The sequence below is a fragment of the Dermacentor andersoni genome, chromosome 2 (assembly GCF_023375885.2).
Source record: "Dermacentor andersoni chromosome 2, qqDerAnde1_hic_scaffold, whole genome shotgun sequence".
In the NCBI taxonomy this organism is placed as follows: Eukaryota; Metazoa; Arthropoda; class Arachnida; order Ixodida; family Ixodidae; genus Dermacentor; species Dermacentor andersoni.
This window is the reverse complement of record NC_092815.1, coordinates 225,124,971-225,146,432: the sequence shown is the minus strand read 5'-3', so window position 1 is coordinate 225,146,432 and position 21,462 is coordinate 225,124,971. Positions and strand designations below refer to the sequence as shown.

The following is a 21,462-nucleotide window of genomic DNA, read 5'->3' as shown; positions in this document are numbered from 1 at the left end:
TCGGCGCAACGTGGGCACACGAGGTTATTCCTACAGACACCTGTTACGTGCCCCATCTTGCAGCATTTGTAGCATTGCAGGGGCTTCGGTACGTATGGGCGGACTGCATGGCGGACGTGGCCAACTTTGACGTGTGAGGGAAGGCTGTCTCCATCAAACCACAGCTTCAGGCAACGGGTGTTGCCAAGTCTTGCGATGTGCGTGATAAGAGTGCCTTCTGTAGTTGGCTTTATTAATATCGGTAAGTCGTCGGTTGGTATAGAAATATGCACATCATAAATGACGCCGATGGTGCCACTGCAGCCAGTAGGAATCATGGATCGCACTTGCACTTTGTCGATCTCCGTTACGTGCCGCAGGTTTTGCAGTGCACTACGGTGTAGAACATCTACTGCAAGGACATTCTTCCGTGCGTTTATTCTCACGTCCTTTATCTCGTTTGGTGCGATTCCCTCAAGAAACGCAGAAAGGACTTGCCTGTTTAGGAGTCGCAGATTTGACACTGGGTCCACAGGCATGAAGAGCATAGTGTACGGCCAGCGCTGTTGTGTTGTCTTCACGGTGGAGACACTTGGTGACGATGACCTCCGTAGCAGTCTTCTTTTTGTGGTTCGGCTCATGACAAGCGTGAAATCGTCGTCCGACGAGTCGACGCCGTCCGAGTACAACTCGGTTGCCTCGCTGTCCGTTTCCCTTGACGCATTGCCACGTTTCCTGGACGTGACCCCACGTGATGGCTTGGCTCCAGGAAGGTCTTCGAGGGCTTCTTCGTCCATTACCGCAACACGGGAGCGGCAGCTCCCACAGTTTGGAAAGAAACAAAGCGAGACAAAGGTACAAGCGTTCTATGATAGAAACACTTCGTCCGAGTAATATTGGAATGAGTGATTGAGCATGGTCAAAGGTGCGGTAAGCACTCCTTCGCTATTCTTTCGAAGAAGGAGCTGTCATTTCTAAGCGGCTCTTAATTAGGGCATGATTTGTGTTTGTATCAGGTATATAAAGGCGTGCTCAGCTTTTTACAAACCACTGCTCAAAGTAACACTTGTGCGTGTCGCCGTTATTGCTCGTTTTTTCCCATGTTTCTGCGCTAAACACTAGACAAGATCCCTTGCGCTGCCACCTAGAATGCCGGCTTCAGGAGATATAACAGATGACGCAGCCATTAGTCAGCACTGTATATTTTACCAGCTCTACTAGCATCACTAAGGCCAATGATATTTCTAGCAATGTCGGATAGTTCTGAAAGAGAAATTCATAAACTTTCTTCACACGAGAGGGTTCGTGTGTTGAATGCTATTATGTTTAGTTTCTAGCACCGGCTTTTCCGGATCCATAGACTCTTAGCACTTTATGCTGAGTCGCACGTCTTCCTACGCTTTTCTGAGGTTCTCCTCAGCCGCTACAGAATGAGAGCCCAAGGCAATTTCAAGATTCATGAAAGAGGCAGCAGCCGAATACTGCATCATGCAGGCAAATTTTTGGTACGGCGAGAGAGTGTGTTTGAATGCCAGTGGGCCTTCCAAACTTTGTTGCACATTGACTACTATAGGCCCATTGGCTCTTGAAGATTTTCTTGCCGGGTTCAAGCATCACTTCAGGCCTGAAAATATAGTAGCTGTGACAAGGATTTGTTCTTGAGACAACAAATATATGAACACAACGCTTTACCTCTACTTCACCTCTGTTAAAACCTAATAAAAATAAATAAATGATTGTATACACAAGCACACAAGGACAAATGCGTTAGTTTGGGTTTGTTTTGCACATAGCAGTGCCTAACCATTTAGCTCTACAGCAGGGCATTGCAAACCCTTTGTCTCGCGAAGGACGCGAGGAAGGCGATGATGGTCTTCTCAAGGCAAGCAATGTCACGCCTATGGAAGCAATATTCAATATGAACCCATGCAAACTTACTCAGCTATTGGTTTTATAGGAAGCGGCTATATTTAGAGTCAGCACTACCTCCTTCAGGACGAGGATGTGGTTCGCAGACTTCAAAAACTGCAGCTGATGAGTGCAGAGTATGACGATCTTGTTCTTCAGGTATCCCCGGATGCAGCTGCGATAAATTGAACAATCCAAGTCACGTATTTTACATGTGTGCTTGAAACGTACAAACGAGCTCCTCTAATACCCTTAATGTTGCTGGGAATAGCAGTCATGAGCTAACACTGGCGAATTATGTTGATTCGCTTATGGACTATAAACCTTCACTACGGCCTACACGATACAAAATAGAACATTTGCAGAATTGACTAGATTCTTAGCCGGAGCATAGTGTGGAGTTGAACGTTATATTCCACAAAAACGGGTAATATGCACAAAGAAAAACATTTCATTGGTAGATGGTTTAGCTATATTGAAAGGCATTGAGGCCCTTCACGCTTAATAAGGCATTTCGCAGAAGTTGCAAAAACCGCGGAACGACTGACGCTTCTCAGGAAAGCCGACGCAGGCTTCACCTGGCGAAGAGAGCTGGAAGAGTTCTGCAGAGGGAGCTTGAGCGGCGTGCCTACAGTCGCCGCCAATCGTGGGACACTTGGGCGGCGAAGCAGAAATCACACGGGTGCAAGCAGCGCGAGGCCTGGCGCAGTGACAGTGCAGAACGTAAGCGCGTATGCAGCACGCTCGTTATCCAAAACGAATATATGTCACTGAGCCAGGGAAAAACAGTTTCTTGAAAACGACTGGCGTTAAGATGAAGTTCGCCCGTCCTTCTCTCCCTGCCGTATCGCATATGGTCCCACGCAATGTGGTGGATGCCAACCTTAGGCACTTTTGTTTTCGCTATAACCCCAACAACAGTTCATTTGTCGTGGAAAAGTGAGTGAGTGCAGATGGTTCAAACTGGATGGCATGAGGTGCAGCGCCTGGCCTGAAGGACAAACAAAGGTGTGTCCAACGGCCTGTCCGAAAGTGGAGTTGGTGCATGTTGAACCAATGTGGCTTAGAAAATTCCTCTTAGCGTGGTGGACGTAGTGGAGATAATTATATAGCGTTTCTTTTGAACTTAAGACGTTCAGTGGTAAGCACCTCGCCTCCGCCACGATTCTGAGGCCTGGTGACCCTTTCGAAAGACCAGGCCATAGCTCCAGGAATGTATCGCGTGCTGCTTTAAGCTTTCTGTGATTGTGATGGAGATTCAGTGAAGAATGGGCATATAGTAGCGCAACATACCGTCTACGTAATGCTTACGGAGAGGCACCCTTGACTGACAATTATCGCCCCATTGCGATCCAGTGATGTACCTGAATATTCGCATACGACAATCTTCTTGCATAACTTTTTTACCTGGGCCGAGAACTACACCCAGATACCTTTGACACTTTGCATATGCATCTTTTGCATATGCATCTGTGCGCCCACCGAGTACCACTGAGTATTGGTCTGTGAGCCGACGTGTAAAGGTCATTGCAACACTTTTCTCTGCTACGAGGTAAAGGCATCTGTATCTCAAACAAGCCAATATGTTAGCGAATACTTTATTGAGTCGCTGCTGGGTGGTATCGCGCGAACACGACGTACTACAAATGGAGATGTCCGCATAGAATGTCGTACAGACACCAACTTTTGCTGTATAGTCCCAAGAAACGCGGTCCAAGGCCCAAGGGGTGGACATCGTTGGAAGACAGAGACATTAACCTATATACAAGAAACGGTTGCCGTATACCCAGAGTCAATTCAATCAAAATCTTGGGCATGATCGTTGAGTCAGGGGGTACAAATGGCAAGACTATACGCAAGCTAATTGCTAAAACTGAAAGTGCTGTTCGTTTAGTTCGGAGGGTAACAAATCGGCATCACGGACTCAAGGAGGATAACCTCATTCGACTAATGCATGCCTTCGTTCTGTGCCACTTTAGATACGTGGCAGCCATGCATCGATGGAAACGGGCAGAGCGAGATAAATTGAATGCACAGCTTAGGAAGATTATTAAGCGGGTTCTCGGGTTACCCGTATACACTTGTACAGAGCGCTTAATGCAGCTTGGCATTCATAATACTCTTGAAGAAATTGCAGAGGCCCAGGAGCGCGCACAGCTAACTCGCCTCACAACAACGAAGGCAGGGAGATCCATATTGGAGGAACTCGGATATCACCCCGATAGAGTAGCGGAGGAGTTCTCTGACGTTCCTCCGTCGATTCGTGAGAACATTACGGTCGCGCCAATACCTAGGAACATGCACCCCGATCATAATCGCGGTAGAAGGAGGGCAAGGGCTGCCAACCTCCTTAAGCAAATATACAGTGATCAGCAACAGGTCAGCTTTGTGGATGCCGCTTCTTGTAAGGAACGTCGGGCGTTCACCATCATCGCTGTTGATGGTCGGCAAGGAATCACCAATGCTGCGTCGGTTCGGACGAAGGACTCCGAACTAGCTGAACAAATGGCTATTGCACTAGCCCTGCTGGATAGCTCACGGGATGTCATCTATAGTGATTCAAGATCTGCAGTCAGAGCATTTGAAAAAGGCACCATTTCCAAACAGGCCCTCAGACTTATTGGGGGCACGGCAATCACGCACCACTTCATTTATTGGTTTCCCGCACACCAGGGTCAGATAAAGGGTGCTCCTCCCAACCTCAATGAGTCGGCTCACGGGGCTGCGCGTGAACTTGCCCACCGCGCTACCCTCGACCCATCGGAAGCCGACTTCCCAGAGAACAGGGACACGCCCTCCTCCTACAACAAAATTACTAAACACTACTATCTCAGCCGTAGAACCTACTTTGTTCCTCATCCGCGCCTCAATAGAGCTCAAGCATTAACGCTCCGTCTACTACAAACGAATACCTATCCCAATCCGTCGCTTTTACATAAAATCTATCCGGATATTTACACCAATGCTACCTGCCACGATTGTGGAGAAATAGCCACGTTAGACCACATGCTCTGGCGGTGTGCCCGGTCACACTCTATCATCGCTAACAGCTCGGCCAGATGGGAGGCGGTTCTCCGCAGCCCTCTTCTGGCTGACCAACTCTGGGCTGTCCAGCAGGCCCACGATGCGGCCGAGAGGCTCGGCCTTCCGGTTCCCACGTGGGAGCGGCCCGCTTCGTGAAGACTCACGACCTGCAGGACTTCATTAAAGTTTTACCATACCATACCATACCAAATGGCAGAACTCTCTTCATAGGCATAAGAATGATTATAAACAACAGGGACTCAATACAGCCATCCTGTGGCACACATTTCTCAACAGCGCAATATGAAGCTAAGCCTATCGGTGTGCGCCTATCGGTAAATAGGTGTCGTCCTTATATATCATTTGCCATACATGTGCCTGGAGTACTAGAGTTCCCACACCTTCGGGAATTGAGCTGCAAAGGACCGACTTCAATGCGGGCTTCAAATTAGAAAAATCGCAGTTGGCGTGTGTCCAATTTGAATTTTTCGTCGATTCTCCGAACGGGACTTGGGAAGCCAACTGGCGACCCTCGACCAGGCTTGGCGAGCCACAATAGCCAGTGTCGCCCTGAAAGAGGGGTTCCACTCGCAGTAACAAAGCGCAACCATAATTTCAATAAAGTTGTTTCTCTCTCTCTTGTCGACAGATGATACATAATCAAAGGCATTGTCAGTGCGAACCTGTTCAGATGATTGGAATAAATTTCACCAGTTTCCAATGTGCACGAAGCTCAGCGCTCATCCATGGGGAGTTGTAGAACTCAATGAGACGGAGCCGATAATTACGTGAAAGTTGAGTAAAGACCTCGTAGCTGATCTCGTCATAATCTGCTGATGAGCATTTGTTTAAGTCACCAAGAGTTGCTGCCAGGTCATCTACGGAGAAAGGCAAATCCAACGGAGGAGCAGTTTATTTCCGTGTACAAGAAAGTATAGTAGTATTTCGTAGTCAGGGTTTAGTACCTTTATTGTAAAGTTGATAATATTTTTTGGCAACTTCATGCAGTGACGCAGGTTCTTGCAACAAAAAGGCAGTAAACGGGTAGAGCTCGTGAGTGTGGGGTCTCTAATGTTTTGGATGTTGGTCTACCGACATCGAATGTTGCAAGCAAGCCTCTCCAGCGTTGCCTGCTTAGTTTCGACAGGCAGCGAAGGCTGTGCCTTTGAGTCCGGTCGACAAGCTCGAACGTCTTCTGCGGTCTTAATGCGTAAAACGTCTCGTTCAGCGCGCCTCCAAATTTCAAGTAATCTTTCAAACTCTTCGTGATTAGTTGGCAGGCCATCGCGTTTAGTGGGATAGCGCGTGCATTTTCTTATACAATGAGCATCAATTAAAGGAATACAGTAGAGAGGGCGATAAACGGGATATGAAACGCAAGAAGGTTAACCGGATGAGATTTTTATTTGCTACCCTGCACGGGGGACGGGGACGGTAAGGGGAAATGAAAGACGGAAAGAAAAGCGGAGAGAAAAAGCAAGGAAACGAAAAAGAATCTAGGGAAAGTCGTTAACGTCCACGAGAAATACAATTTCTCCTAACACCCACCCGAACGTAAAAACGTCAAGAGTGCCCTGACCGTCTTATGGTGTGACGACTGTGTAGGCCGGCGTTCCAGGACTGTCTGCTCCGAAATCGGCCGGTCGTCAAGACGCGCCAGCCCGGTCGCAATTGACTGCCTGTGTGCGCTGTATCGGGGACAATGACGAAGAACGTGTTCCCTTCCGATACGGAAATCAAACGATTTTGCAAATGCGACGGCAAACCACTAAGTGCTGGTAAAGTACCAGTGTTTAGCGTCGGAATAGTCCAGGCAGAGCCTGAAATTGCCGACAGGGGTCCAGTCGATGTAGACGTGTGTACTTCAAACTAGATGCGCTGCACAACGATTGCGAGACATCACATGCAAGCACTCGAAGTTACCCTGCTGCATCTATTCTAGACAGCGGGATTGGCTCCTGCACGCCATCTTCATGCGAACATCGAGGAGCTTCATCTGCCTGTTAATTGTCCATTATGCCACAGTGGCTAGAGAGCCAATGAAATGTAACGCCGTGTCCTTGCTCGGGGAGGCGATGAAGGAACTCTCGGATTTGTAGCACTAGTACAGTAGGCCCCAACTGTGCAGTAAGCACCAATGTATCATCTCGGCTTTTCGCTGTGATAGATGTGTTGATAGCTGTCTTGTATTTCTTGCAGTCACAGTACTTGTGTGCCTTTCACGTTGACATCAGAAAGCTTAGAGCTGACATCAAGATCAGATGGTGGCCCCTTCCTCGTATTTCAAGTCAGCGCACTAGCCAACTGTCTGAATACAGCAGCTTGACAAGCAGGACAGTTCGATGAAGCTGGTGAACTTCTGGTTTTAATAACTATACTCCATAATTTGCTAGTATGGCTCGGTGGGCGGTGGGTATATGAGCTGCCCTTAATGCCCGTGCTGTGTGGATATTATCACGTATGAAATGCGGCGATGGAGTATTTATTACTAATATTTTTCAGTCTAGAGCACCCTGGTTCAATTCAAGCAACAATGAATGTAAATGCTTCAGAACTGATGAGGATAGACGCGCGTACGTCGATCGCGGAGATGTCTACAAGATACGCAGTTTCTGTATCCCATAAGAAGCCGCCCATTTAGCTTACACGGCGAGAGTGGTAAAAGTGTAGCCGTCGTGCAACCGAAACATCTCGTTGACGTGAGACTCGGAGATGACCAGTACGACTCATTTTTGCAATGACCATAAAGCTTCATTACAAGCGCAGGATGATGAAATTTCTCTAGCTTGGAGCTCAAGCCACGAGCGTCCCACTGGAACATTGTATAAGTACTGGGATGATGGTTTTTTAACACAGTGGCAGGAGCAGTGGTTGACGAAATCAACATTGCTGTCCAGAATAATCGCAGCGCTACTCTGCGTAATATGAAGGCAGTATAGGCTCTAGCGCCATGGCACCTTCGACTCAAGGAAAGCTGTGAGCAAGGCCCAAAGTCGAGCCTTGATCGCCACCAATATCCTAGGAATCGGAAGATCCGCGATGCTTTTTACATGACAGAGTGCTGCACATAAAGCCACTTAGATTGTCTAGTTGGTTGCTGGCTTGGTGAAACATGGTTACTAACAGCACGTTTGAGGACGGGACACAGAAAGAATGCGGGGAGGAGCTGGGTGATTATACTACGTGCATTTTTCTTTCTGTTCCCCATCCTGTAGAACGCCGTTATAACCATGTTCCATTATGCTCCCTATAAGCTCGTTATTGGCGGAAAAATGGAAGTATTAATGGAAATGTGGAAGTATTAATTCAAAGCCTTTGTTGTAAGCTTTTTGTAATGCGGCATAATTTGCCGTGAAAAACAAATGTTCTTGTGTCGCCAAAGAGCCAGTCTAATTGGGTTTTCTTAATGCCAACTTGTACTGGCGGCCACGGGATGTACACAGCAAAGATGGCTGGTAGGTGAAGATAGATTATTAGTAGATAGATAGATTATTTTTAGCATGTATTCTACAGGCCCTCAAGTGGTTTCTTTGCCCGTTTTCTTGCTGTGTGAAAGTGCAGTATAGGAAAGCGTATGTTTATTGTAGTAATTTCGCAAAATTGAACTCAACTAGCCTTTTCAACAACCCTTGTATTGTTGTCATATGAGCGCGCACTATTCCCTCAAAGTCTTAGAGAAAGCGGAGAAGCAAGCGCAAATTCGAGCTCGCCTGCTCACTTAAGCGTGCTGCCAAGCTTCTCCGAGGAAAGCTTATAATTCACCTAGTAATCGAAATTACTGGCCTTGCCAGAATATAAACTTTGTGCATAAAGCATAAACGCGCTGCGTCCTTTCACTCGAAGATTAGGTTTTACCCAAGTGGCAATCTTCTGCGCCAGTTGGTTCATCGTTCAGGTGAGTTTAACACTTGAAGAAAATGAAACGCACCACGCCTCTCCATTTTTTATTGAACGGAAAAAAAATGAAGAAATGTAGACACCTTATGATGGTGATGGTCACTAGTTTTCGCATATACTACCAATAAAAATTTTAAAAGATAATCTAAGATTAGAAGAAACAACGCCAAAGCGTTAAAAATTATCCTTCATGTCTCTTGCCTTAAGTTCTGCTGGTTAAAAGCGACTTGTACAGTTTTTGTATTTTGTTTGATATAAGTTATATGACACTGCATAGGTGGGAACAGTTGCGAGACAGCACCAATTTGAGACATGCATGTGGGCATTTCGAAACTTCACTACCAGTGCATTTAGTGCACCTTGCCTTGTAGGGTACTGATCAAAAAACAGTAGCTACGACGTTGCTTAACGCGCACTGCCGCGCGTTCTTTCGTTCCGCATGCAATCGCATTTAGGTGCACCTACCTTCTATGAGATTAGCACGTTATAAAAATGAGCAAAGATAAGCAGAAGAACTATCTCACGATGCCTGTCAACAGAGAGGCGATTCGCATTCAAGTGCTGTACCGCACGCCGTATTGCTGAATACACGTTTATTTAGAATCTCTAGAGGTTGTCCTGAGGCGTTCGTTGCGTCGTATATATCCGACATACGCGTCCTCCGTATCGGCTCACTTTGCTTTGGCCCTGGTTTGGCAAGGTCTGCCACAAGCATGACGGCATGACAACGACTGCAGGATGAAGATAGAATGATGGAGAAGGGATGACATCGATTTAACGGCGACGGAGATATGACGACGACGGCATTACGACAATGGGACGAAAATTCTGAAGTAACAATCATTGTATAACAATGACAGAGTGGCGACGACGGCGCCATGGGATGACGACGACTGTATCGTGAACACTGTGTGATGACGATGCAACGATCACAACGGCACGACGCTGACAGCATGACAACGAACGCAATACGATGACTGTCTGATGACGATGCAATGCGACGATGGCATGACGACGGGCGATAGTCACGATCGAATGACGATAGCATTATTACGCTAGAATGACAAAGAAGATGTCGATGGAACGAGAAGATGGCATGACGACAATGGTATGACGACCACTCTATGACGACATGGGACCTCACCACTACAGGCGGGTGACAACAAATGCATGAAGATGACATTATGATGACGATGTATTGGCGACGATGGCATGACAACGGTATGAGGAAAATAGAATGATGTCGAGGGTATGACAACTATGACGTGTCTGCATTAGGACGACCGTATGGCGATGATGCTGTGGCGACGACCGCATGACGAGAGTCTGATGACGAAGCTGTAATGCCGACGACGCAAGAACCATGACGGCAACACGACCACGAGTCTAGTTGCCCAAGCTAGTAGACAACTTGGGGCACTGGGTTTGTGTAAATGGATTGATGGATTAATGGATGGATGGACGGACGGTTGGATGGTTCGATCGATCGATGGATGGATGGCGCCGGAAGAGTGCGTGAAGTATCCAAAAAATGCTAATGCATCAATAGGCTTAAAGTGCCAAGAACAGGTAGAATCAGAATCAGAATCCGTTTTTATTTTCCTCAAGGAAAAATGGACCCCAGGCAAAAAGCGATTCATTGAGCAGCTTGGCAAGGCCTGGGACCCTACAGGCAGCGGCAACAGTGGCAAAACAGCAGTCTGCCGTACACCCGTACGAGAAAAAAAAGCAACACGAAAAGAAAAGAAAGAAACTGCTCGCACCAAGCTGTGAAGAACGAGAAAAATAAATTACATATACATACACCAATACAAAACTATACTGTACACTGACATGTTATATTCACACGTACATGTGAAAACACCCGTAGGAATGGCGCGCATACTCCCATATATACGCACACATATGTACATATATATACACGCACACATATACGTTCACATATACACGCGTGCATGTATAAATTCAAGTTAAATAGTTTATGAAGAATAACCTGCTACAAAAACGGAGAGCGAGAAAGAGAAAAAGAAACTGAAATTAGACAATGCCCTCAAAGTTATTCCAAACTAATCCACACAAAATAACTCACGACGCCGAATTTAAGCTACACGATATAAATCTGATAGCAAATTAGGCAATTCTTTTTAAAAGGTATTCCAATAAAGCACGTTTATTTACTGCGGGGCCGTCAATTAGGGTTGTATTAGCGTTCAGGGTGTAAAGTATTGCACGCTTTAACATCTGTTGACCGTAATTCGTTCAAATTTTGGGAAGACACCACTATTTTAATTGTCGGGTGTTGGCTGCCGGTACGCGTTCTTTGAGCGATGATTCTGCGACAAGGAAGTGAGTACGAAGCATGGCTTTAGTGGTGAATAAAGGAAAAACGATCTGCGGTAGCATCACATTGACGGGCTGAGTGTTTGACCGAATAAAAAGCACTTTGGAGTGTGCGCAGTATTCTTCGTCTGCAACGATACGAATCGCTTTCTTTTGCAGGCCCACAATTATATTCATGTTAGTCAGTGATGCTGTGCGCCGAACAAGATGACAATATGCAATGTGTGATTGAAATAATGAAACATATATCTGTTTTGAATGTGTACTGGAAGAATGCCACGACACTGGGAAAGCGCTTCAACAGCTTTTGATAAACTTAGCGCTACGCAATTAGTGTGCTCAGTCCATCGAAGGTGCTCATCAAATATAACACCCAGTGTTTTGTGGTGGCTGACGACCTCATAATATTATTGCCTAAGTTAATGGTTAAGTTATTCCTTATGTGACGATTTATAGCGCGGAAAATAGCAGCTCCTGACTTAGTTGTATTTTATTTTGAGATTGTTTACTTCAGACCAATTTCAAAGGCTGTTTAGGGTATCGTTTGCTTTTGAAATTATTTCTATAGCCGAAAGACCAGAGATAAATAGGGAGGCGTCGTTGACATAAATTACAAAATTAGCTCCTGTCGAAATCGTTACCGCATGGTTTATGCGGACATTGAAAAGAAAAGGTTCTAATATGCTGCCCTAAGGGACACCGCATTCCCTATAACGTTTGGATGAAAAGGAAACGTCCATGTTCGCTATTTGTTCACAGTCTTTAAGATATGAACTACAAGTTTGAAGTGTCCTTCCCCTGCTTATTTAACTTATCTAAGAGAATGTTATGGTCTAGACAAACAAAAGCCTTATAAAATCTACAAAGATTCCTAGTGTTAAGAGTTAGTTTTTAATATTGTGTAAAATAATTTTTTTTCGACTAATAAAACTGATTCTGTAGGAAAACCTTTACGCAAGCCGAATTGAGATTGTGATATTAACTGATTAGCATCAAAGAAGGTCTACAAACGCTTGAGCAGAATTTTTTCTAGCACTTTCAAAAAGAAAGGGTAGCATAGAGATGGGGCAATAATTACTCATGACGTTTTTCGAGTCTGACTTAAAAATTACTGTAACCTCGACCAGTTCCATTCTTGCCGGGAAAACACATGATTCTAGTGAAAGGTTAACGATATGACAGAGAGGTAGTGGAAGAAAGTCAGCAACAAGCTTTGCTGGTTTAATTGTGAGGCCTTCTACATCAGAGCTAGAATTATTTCTTAAGGACATGAGAAGGGTTAACACTTCTGATGGATCTGTTGGGCTAAAAAACAATGAACTGGTTGTTTTACTTGATATAACAGAACACGTACGTTCATTATATTTTGTTCTTGCTTGCTCGGTGAAGACGTTAGTAAAGCAATCGGCTAATAGTACGCCTGATTTTGGTGACCCGTCAATAATCAATTCGCCAATGTCATTCGATACAGTTCTATCGTTAATTACCTCATTTATTGCACGCCAAATTAGCTTTGGATTACGCCAGCTTCTAGCGAAAATTACCGAGTAATAGTCACGCTTGGCTTTGCGCAAGTCATTATTTCATTTTTTCCCAAACTGCTTATACACAACCTGATCATTAGGATTTCTGCTTACCAGAAAACTGTGGTGCATGCGGTCTTTCTTTAATCATTCTTAGAAGGCTAGGTAAAACCCATGGTTTCTTAAATTTGTTGGATGATTGTCTCGTTTTTAATGTAAAACTTCAGTCGTATAGCACCTTAAGTTTATCAATGAACGCATTATAAGCCTCATCCACTGAACGATAGTTCAGACATTGTGTCTATGGTGTCTCACTAATCAGTCGCCTGAATGATTGTAGTTTGCTATCTGTAATTGCCCGAAAGGTTACCGGTGTGCTTCGAACTAGTGCAGGTTGACGCTTCTCTATTGTAATAAAAATAGGGAAATGATCGCTTAGATCACAAGACACTATTCCCGAAGATTTTACCATGATGTCTATGTTAACAATAAACAAGACAATAATGCTTCACCATGGCCGTGATTCTCGTTGGAGATGTGATGGTGTTGGTGAACCCATTGGATTCAATAGCTGTAAGAAATTCTAGTGAATCAGCGTTATTTTCGTTCATAATAATATTTAAAGTGGCCGCTGAGCTATACGGTATAATTATTTTGTGAACAGTAATTAAGAAATGTATTCAAAAATTTGAAAAAAGTGCTATGGTTTCCACTAGGGGGTCTGTAAATTACAGAAAGAATATAAGTGTTGTCTTGTAGTTCAAAAGCTTCATAGTCATTGGTTATAACTGAAAATTCCGTAATGATTGTACAGTTCAAAGAAGACCTAACATAAATAGCTACTCCTCCTCCGCGGGAAGGCCTATTTAGAGAAAAGGTGGTGTACGATACTAATTTGAGTAGGTCTACTTCATGCTGACACCACGTTTCAGTGAATAACAATCAAACGTCCCCGCAAGGTTGCCTAAAAAACTTTAATCTGATCGTGCTTATTTTTCATTGAACGAATAATAAAATGCACCGCGGAAAAGGAACTGTTGGCGTTCGCTTTGTTGCTGATGTCGCATGGCATGACCCGATCATAATAATTTATCACAGCCATGACGCAATGAACAAACACAGCACTGGGAGTCGCAGAGAAGTACGAATAATTTGTAGTAAAGAGCAAGGGAACACGCAAGTGCTTGACATGTAAAATTGACATGACTTAACGTGATGGCTTCGCAAATGGGGGCGTATATGGCTACACAAAATACAAGTAGACACTCTCGTTTGCGCAATCAATAGACCAGAGCAGCCGCATCTAGCTTCGCGTCACAGAAAGATAAGAACTGAACAAAACAGCTCTCACGGTACATTATCTCAATCATACGCCGACATTCTGGTAATATCCTCGCTTCTTAGAATCTTAATACAAGGTGCATTATCAGAGTGCGGGGCAATGCTAATGAAGAATGCTAATCCCATAGAAAGTGCTGGGAGAGAATCTAAAGGACACCTTGGGTAGAAATTACGCTTCTTTAGTGTTTTGTCAGATTGTGGTCGAACTTCTTGCCAATTATTCACGCGGCACTCGAGTTCTTCCAATGCTTTGCCAACGTCCTGGGGCTCCCGTTCAAGGTCACGTGGATTTTTCTAAGCGCATTGAGGATCCGCAGCTCATAGCTATTGATCATAGTAAAGAAATACCTGCAGTGCAAGGATTTTACGGACATCACACTTGAAGATAGCCTTTACAGGGGCACTGAAGTCATATACTAAGTCGACGTGGACTGGTAAAGTACGATTCCAGAAACGACGCAACAGTTGTTTTGTGCTGTTACGATCGGCCTGCAGGGGTACCGAACTGCAAAATTTTCACAGCCTGCTGGAATGACTAGCTTTGTAAAGCAGACAATGCGCCTCCTGCGAGCAGCCAGCGGCGCCAGCGAGTCTAGCCACGTCTGGCGGACCAAGCATTGTTAGTACATTGGCTGTCGCCTTCACGGTTTGCTTGGACCAAGCGAAATCCTGGAAAATGGTGTTTTGGGGTGCTTTCTCACGGGCCCCAGAAGTCGCCACACTCAATTGACATACGCGGCGGCTGGCTGCAGAGTAAGCTCTGGGACCACGAGGCGCCAGCTTGGGTCAAGTTTCCTGTCGACGAGAACCCTCTCACCTCGGTGTGTTCAGTGAAGCCTGTGCGGAAGTGAGTGTGTAAACCCTCCCCCTCAAAGGCGGGTCGACTACAATGACTTTGGACGTTCTCATTGGCCGAAGGTTGAACGGCAGTTGTCGGGTGTTCGGTGTGCTTTCTCTTTCAGTCATGCTAGGCTGATGAAATCTAACGTTCTCCACCCTTCATGTCCAAATTCTAAATAAATCCCATATTCCTCATTCTCGATGAGAACAAGTCCTTCCCTTCAACGACGTTCTTAGCGTGGATGAGTTGGACGAAGGCATGGGCCAGCTGCCCGACCCCAACTCTTACAGTGCCAAGAAATGACTTAGATTATGAGAAAATTGCATCTGAACGGTCCGAATACCTTTTTCGTAATTCAACTACTCCGTCGGCCAACTGGTACAGTGGTGATGTTGCATATGCCATGACAACCCTATGCTGTCGCACGAGACGTTCATTTGAGGAATCGCCAGCCATTTGTGCCGAGGCACGAATGAGAGCGGGCGATCCTACAATATATGACTCCGCCTATGAACTACGGAGCAGGTTTCTTAGCACGTGTTGTACGCGTTCGTCCCCTAGACATGCCGGCATGGCGGAGTGAGGTCGAGTTTGTTTACGCTCTGACGCTCGCTACACGCGCTATGAGGCAGTGGGCATGGACGCCTCATTTGGTGATCACTGTTTCGGAAGTATGTTTGAGACAGTCGCCAAATGGGGCGTCAGTGCTCGCTGCTTTGCCTATTTCACCACGCCAGCAGCCAGCGTCCGCGCGTAAAACACTCGACCCCACTCCGCATTGCTCGCACGCCTAGCCACAAACGCATACAACGCGCGCTAACAAACCTCCTCCGCAGTGCCTAGGCATAGTCACATATTCATGGAGCAAAAGCCGCCAGAATTAAAGCCCCTCAATTTTCCAAAAGTAGCGCCACTCTTAGATCTGTCCGCCAGCCCGCTCTCCCCGACGTTTCCTCTTGCGCGCCTCCTGTCGCCCCAACCTCCTTTGCTACCCCATTGGCCAATCTGTGTCCCACGAAAGCAGGCGCCGCGCTTTCGTATACTTTTTCTTCCCAGCGCGCTTCGACCGCCATTGTTGGCTTTACGCGACGAAAGTACGCGTAAACGGACTGATCGAGTGCGTTAGGGGAACAAATCGAGGTATTAGGGCCGAGAACTTAATTGTGATGCCTTGCTGCTGCACCTTCGGTTGCTGCAACCGACACAGCGACGGCAAAAGGCTTCTTTCTTTACCATCCGGTGAGCGTAGCGCACAAAAAGAAAAATGTGAATACATAGGATCCGGCGGGCTGACTTCAAGGAAGTGGCAAAAACTCATGGCTTTGTGAAGTGCCATGGATCCTCATCTCTTCTTTTCAGCCTAGTTCACGCCTGCCGCTTCGAAAAGTGTATGTGTTCATGCTGTGCGTGCCTTTAGGGCGTTTAAGTTGACTTTTTTTTTAATGTGCTCTCTTGTTTTCATGTAGTTTCGTCTTACACAGAAAGTGTACGCATCTGCAGCTGGCCTAGGACATAAAAGCGACTTTATTCGTGCTATGTTTTGAGCTCCACCAGAAGTTAGCACAGAGGGCACAGTTAGCATCAGAAGGCTCACTATAACCTACGCATGCACTCGTTTAGCTTCGAAGGTACGCCCGCAAGTATTGGTTTAGTTTGTGGTGATTAACGTTTTTAACTTCCCAAAGTGACTAAAGCTATGCGGGGGGTCGTGGTGGATGGCTCCGGATAACTTTATTTAGGTCGCCTGGGGATGTTTAACGTGCACTTTGAACGTAACTGTTATTAAGCCTTTAATGAATGCCATTCGCGCGTTGCTAAACAACATGCACACACCGTCTGCCAGAAGTGGGCTTCAAGAACTGGACTCTATGAGTCTGGTGCTGGAAACCCTTGAGTATATCATGGTTCCCCAGACACTGTCTTTTAGGAATGAGGTCCGACAAGCAGCTATTTTTCAGTGGAACGCCCGCGGACTCAGAGCGTGCATTTCGGATTTCCGTCGCTTCGTGTATGCCAATATGTTTCCCATTATCACCATTTGCGAGCCGAACTTATCGAACACGATCAGGCTTTCTGGATATGAATCGTTTATGTGGCCAATTGTTGGTGAAAACAGTAAAGGTTTGGTGTTTATTCACCGTGACCTCACCTGCATTCATCAGCCTGTACCACCTTATGACGATAATCAATATGTATGCCCAAAAGAATGGAAAAGAATTTAACGTTTACTTTTGTGCGCGCCTACCTATCTCCGTCAAGTCGATTTGATCACGAATGACTACGAGACATCATTTCCTCAACTCCCAATCCTTGGGTCATTATTGGAGATTTCAACGCCCATCATACACTCTGGGGAAGTCCAAAGATCAACGCGAGAGGCAGAGCTCTGGCAGCTTTCACCTCCCGTAATGAGCTTTGGTTGCTGATGATGGAAGTCCTACGTTTCTACGTGGCTCCACATACAGCAGCTGTTTTGACTTGCCTTTCGTCTCATGAAGCCTTGTCAGACGTGCAGGGTGGTTTGCGGACATTGAGACGCACGGACGCGACCATATTCCCACGTACGTTAAGATCAGAGAATTGTCCCCTTCCAAAACACGGGATACGACCCAAAGAGTGGACTGGTCTAAATTTCAGTCTATTATGGAAGAACACTGCGACACCAATCTATCTTTCGACTTGGAAGAGGCAATAAAGAGCGCGGTGCAAGACACTACTCTCACAAGCTCTTCGAAACTGATGGAATTTGATTTGGAACTAGAACGACTTCGAGCAATCTGACGACGTGCTGAACGAAGATACCGACGTACGAAGACAATGGACGATTTACGGACCGCCAGACGCACGCAAAAGAAGGTCCAGCGCCGGTTAGACAAGTTCGAATCGCAACGTTGGACTGCCTTCTGTGAGTCACTAGATCCACGCAAGCCTTTATCGCAACTATGGAGAACGGTGCGCTGTCTCCGGACACACCCTGTACAGCGACTCCTATTCAAGGCTATTACCCTTTGTCAAAAGAGATCGGAGGTTGACGTGGCAGAGGATTTCTGCGCCAGATTATCCGGTCAACTCACAGCTACCAACATTCCATCGCCTTCGAGTAGTTGTCCGCCACCACGTGATCACCGCATGGATCTATCATTCTCAATACACGAACTTAAAGCAGCATTAGCTTTGTGTAGCCGCACATCTGCGCCAGGACCTGATAGAATTTTCTACCGAGCGCTGTGTCACCTGGAGGAGCGAGCGAGAGGTGTTCTCCTTAAGTTGTACAATGAATATTGGAGAGACGGCACACTACTAACAAGCTGGAAGACGAGTCGCCTTGTTCCACTAATGAAGCCTGGCAAGTGGCCGTTGGAACTCTCATCATATCGCCCGATCGCTTTGGCAAGCTGTGTGGGAAAAATAATGGAAAGGATGGCCCTAGGACGCCTGGAGTGGTACTTGCAGTGCCACAACACGTACCCGGATGACATGGCGGGCTTTCGACGTGGTCGATCATCGATCAATAACGTCGTAGACCTATCGCCTACATTCAGCATGAGAAATGCCGCAAGCGTCTCTCCGCTTCTTTATTCATCGACATCAAAGGGGCGTATGACAACGTTAGGCATGAAGCCATCCTCTCTGTTCTCGCAGATGTAGGAGTGGGCGGTGGGATGTTTCAATGAATACCGAGTTATCTCTCAATGTTCTCTACATTATAGCTGCCGCGGCGTCCCCCGGGGTGGTGTACTTAGCCCTGTGTTATTTAATCTAACCATAATGGCTCTCCTTGTGCACGTGCCAAGCACAGTAAGGTTATCAATGTACGCGGATGACATCTGCATTTGAACATCTGCTGTAACACGCCTACAGTTGCGAGAGAGACTTCAGAGAGCCGCCACCCAAACAGCTACCTACCCCGTAATCGAGGCCTGGAAATTTCCTCCGAGAAATGCGCACTAGTGCCATTTACGCGCAAACCCATGACAAACTACAGCGTAATGATAAATGGCCAAATAATACCACATGTTCGACCGCACAAGTTTCTAGGCGTCATAATCGACAGGGAATTGCCATGGAGCCCTCACGTACCATACGTGAAAAAACGGTTGACAGGCATCCGCCACCTGTTCAAGCTTTTCACTGGCAATACCTGGGGAATGTCGACAAGTGCCATGTTGCAACTGTACAGGGTGCTTTTTTCTAAACTTTCTGCGATACAGCTTGCCAGCCATAACCAACGCAGGTAAAACGAATCGACGCACAATACAAAGTCTTCAGGCTCAAGCGCTGCGGATCTGTCTAAGCCTGCCTCAGAGTGCTTCAACAGTGGCTACGATAGCAATCGCTAGAGACCACCTTGTCAAGACCCACATTGAAAGTGAAATGCTCAGGACCCATAAAATGCATCTAGCAAGGACTACTCGTCACCACTTAGACTCTCTACCAGAGGACAGACCACGCACATCTTTCAGCCAAACGACAACCGCATATGATGAATCATTGCCAGCTTGTTTCACTCCGGCTGCGCGACCTTCGATTCCTCCATGGTGCCTCGCTCAGCCAAAAATCAACCTCATAATACCTGCCATCGCGAAAAAAATGATCTATCATCACCAGCCCTTAAACAGCTCAAGCTACTACTTTTCTACGGGAACTACCGTGATTGTACGCATATTTACACTGATAGATCTTTCCTGTCAAAGAGCTCCGCAGCGGCAGTCGTCATGCCAGCGAAAGTTACAACAATCAAGTTTAAGACGACTCACGCGTCAACATCGACGGCAGCAGAGCTCGCCGCGCTCTTTACTGCCCTTGATTACATTGGTGATGAACCGCCACACAAGTGAACGGTATTCTGTGATTCGAAGGCGGCACTGCAATCTCTACTGTCACCTTTACGACGCGTACCGCACGGACAAATAATATTTCATATTACAGAAACGTTACACCATATAAGTGATGAAGGTCATGAAATAACCTTCTAGTGGCTTCCAAGTCACTGCGGTATTATCGCCAACGAACCGGCCGATCAAGCTGGCCGCTCAGCCCATACTGAGGAGCACCACTGTCCAATTCCACTTTCTAGAACTGACGCTTTACGGAAGCTACGCCTACTAGCTCGGCAGTGCACCGCGTCGCAATAGAATGAGCCCCATTTAGGAAATACGTGACTGTACTCCATTAATTCCACATTAAGTCTTCGCGCGCCATCACAGCTTCGCCGTGGAGACGCCACGCTTTTATATCGACTGTGGTTGGGCGTTGCCTTTACCAAAGCCTATGCATTCCGCATAGGGATGACCGACACCGCAACCTGTGACCACTGCGGCCATGATGAATCGATTGACCATATTTTGTGCGCCTGCCCGCAGTACAGCCCACAACGGGAATGCCTTCGCCACGAACTTCACCAGCTCGACGACCAACCGCTATAGGAAAAAAGAATTTTACACCATCGAAAAGACCTACCATCACAGAAAAAGGCCGTGCAAGCGCTATTGCGCTTTTTGCGATCTAACGGCCTTTGTGAACGCTTTAACTAGAACGCCTTTTGTGTGTGTGTGCCTCCATGTGTGCGTGTTTTTTTTTAACGCTTTCCTCTCTGTCCTCTTTCTAACCCCTATCTCTCATGCCCAGTGTAGGGTAGCAAAGGGGAGACTGATATCTGGTTAAACTCCCTGTCTTTCCTCTTCATCTCTCTCTCTCTCTTGATCGTAGTTGTACGTGCGCCGGTAAATTCCTCGTTGGCGTTTCGCAATTCTCGCGCGGGCGCGGTAGCGCTGCGCCAGAAGTTGGCGCCTCGGCGTGATTGTATTTCTTTATTAGATTTTATTTACTAGTTGTAACAACGTGTCATTATTTCGTATTATTAACGGTCCCTCCAGGGCACCAAAGCGGCAACGGGAACACTTGCAATGTGATGTGCTCTCCAGAGGCCTCTGTTAGCCGTTACATGTGCCCTCCTGGAGCAGTACTTGTCAAAAAAAGAAAAACGACCTATCATCGCGATTACCAAAGCACCCCGCAACAAAAAAAGAAAAAGCAAAGTGTCCCGCGACTCGTGCAACATACCGCGCCCGTGCGAGGAGAATTACGGAACACCAACGAGGAACTTCTCCACGGGCCTCATGCATTTCCCCTCTATCCCGGCTGCTGCCGGACGCGTCCTCAATATTGGAGGCATGAGCAGCGGCTACTCGCACGTTTTGTGTGCAGGCATAAAAGGGCCGAGAAAGGCCGCAAAGGACCGCAGGTGATAAGGATTAACATTTGTAATGCTTCACGTTAACATTTTTATGCGTCCTATTAAGTAAATGGGTATCGCATGCGTCATATACACTGTATGTGAACCTGCGAAACCGCGTACACATACTTTCACGCTTTAAAAGCTTTAAACTCTGGTAATTACGTGCGTCTTTGAGCACACCGCGTGCATGCGTCGTGTTTGAGCAACACGAACTCTCAACGTGCGCGTGCTTTACGCCTTAAAGAATCGTCCTTTTCTCTATTTCTTCTGCAATTCCAACACGGCATTCTTAAAGCCAGTTACCGTCTGACGAAGCAAGAACTCGATTAAAAAAAATTGGAGGACGCTTAAGCTTCGCCTTCAAGAATGGA

The 21,462-nt window shown here is 46.4% G+C and overlaps 1 protein-coding gene across 1 annotated transcript in view; it reads right to left on the bottom strand.

Annotated features, from left to right (window-relative positions):
- Nucleotides 1-21,462, bottom strand: part of LOC126539762 (ATP-binding cassette sub-family C member 4-like) — a 390,950-nt gene that overhangs the window by 180,922 nt on the left and 188,566 nt on the right. The window contains exon 14 of the mRNA XM_050186602.3: nt 1,966-2,062. Coding sequence (XP_050042559.1) covers nt 1,966-2,062 — 97 coding nt within the window. The remainder of the gene's footprint in view (nt 1-1,965; nt 2,063-21,462) is intronic.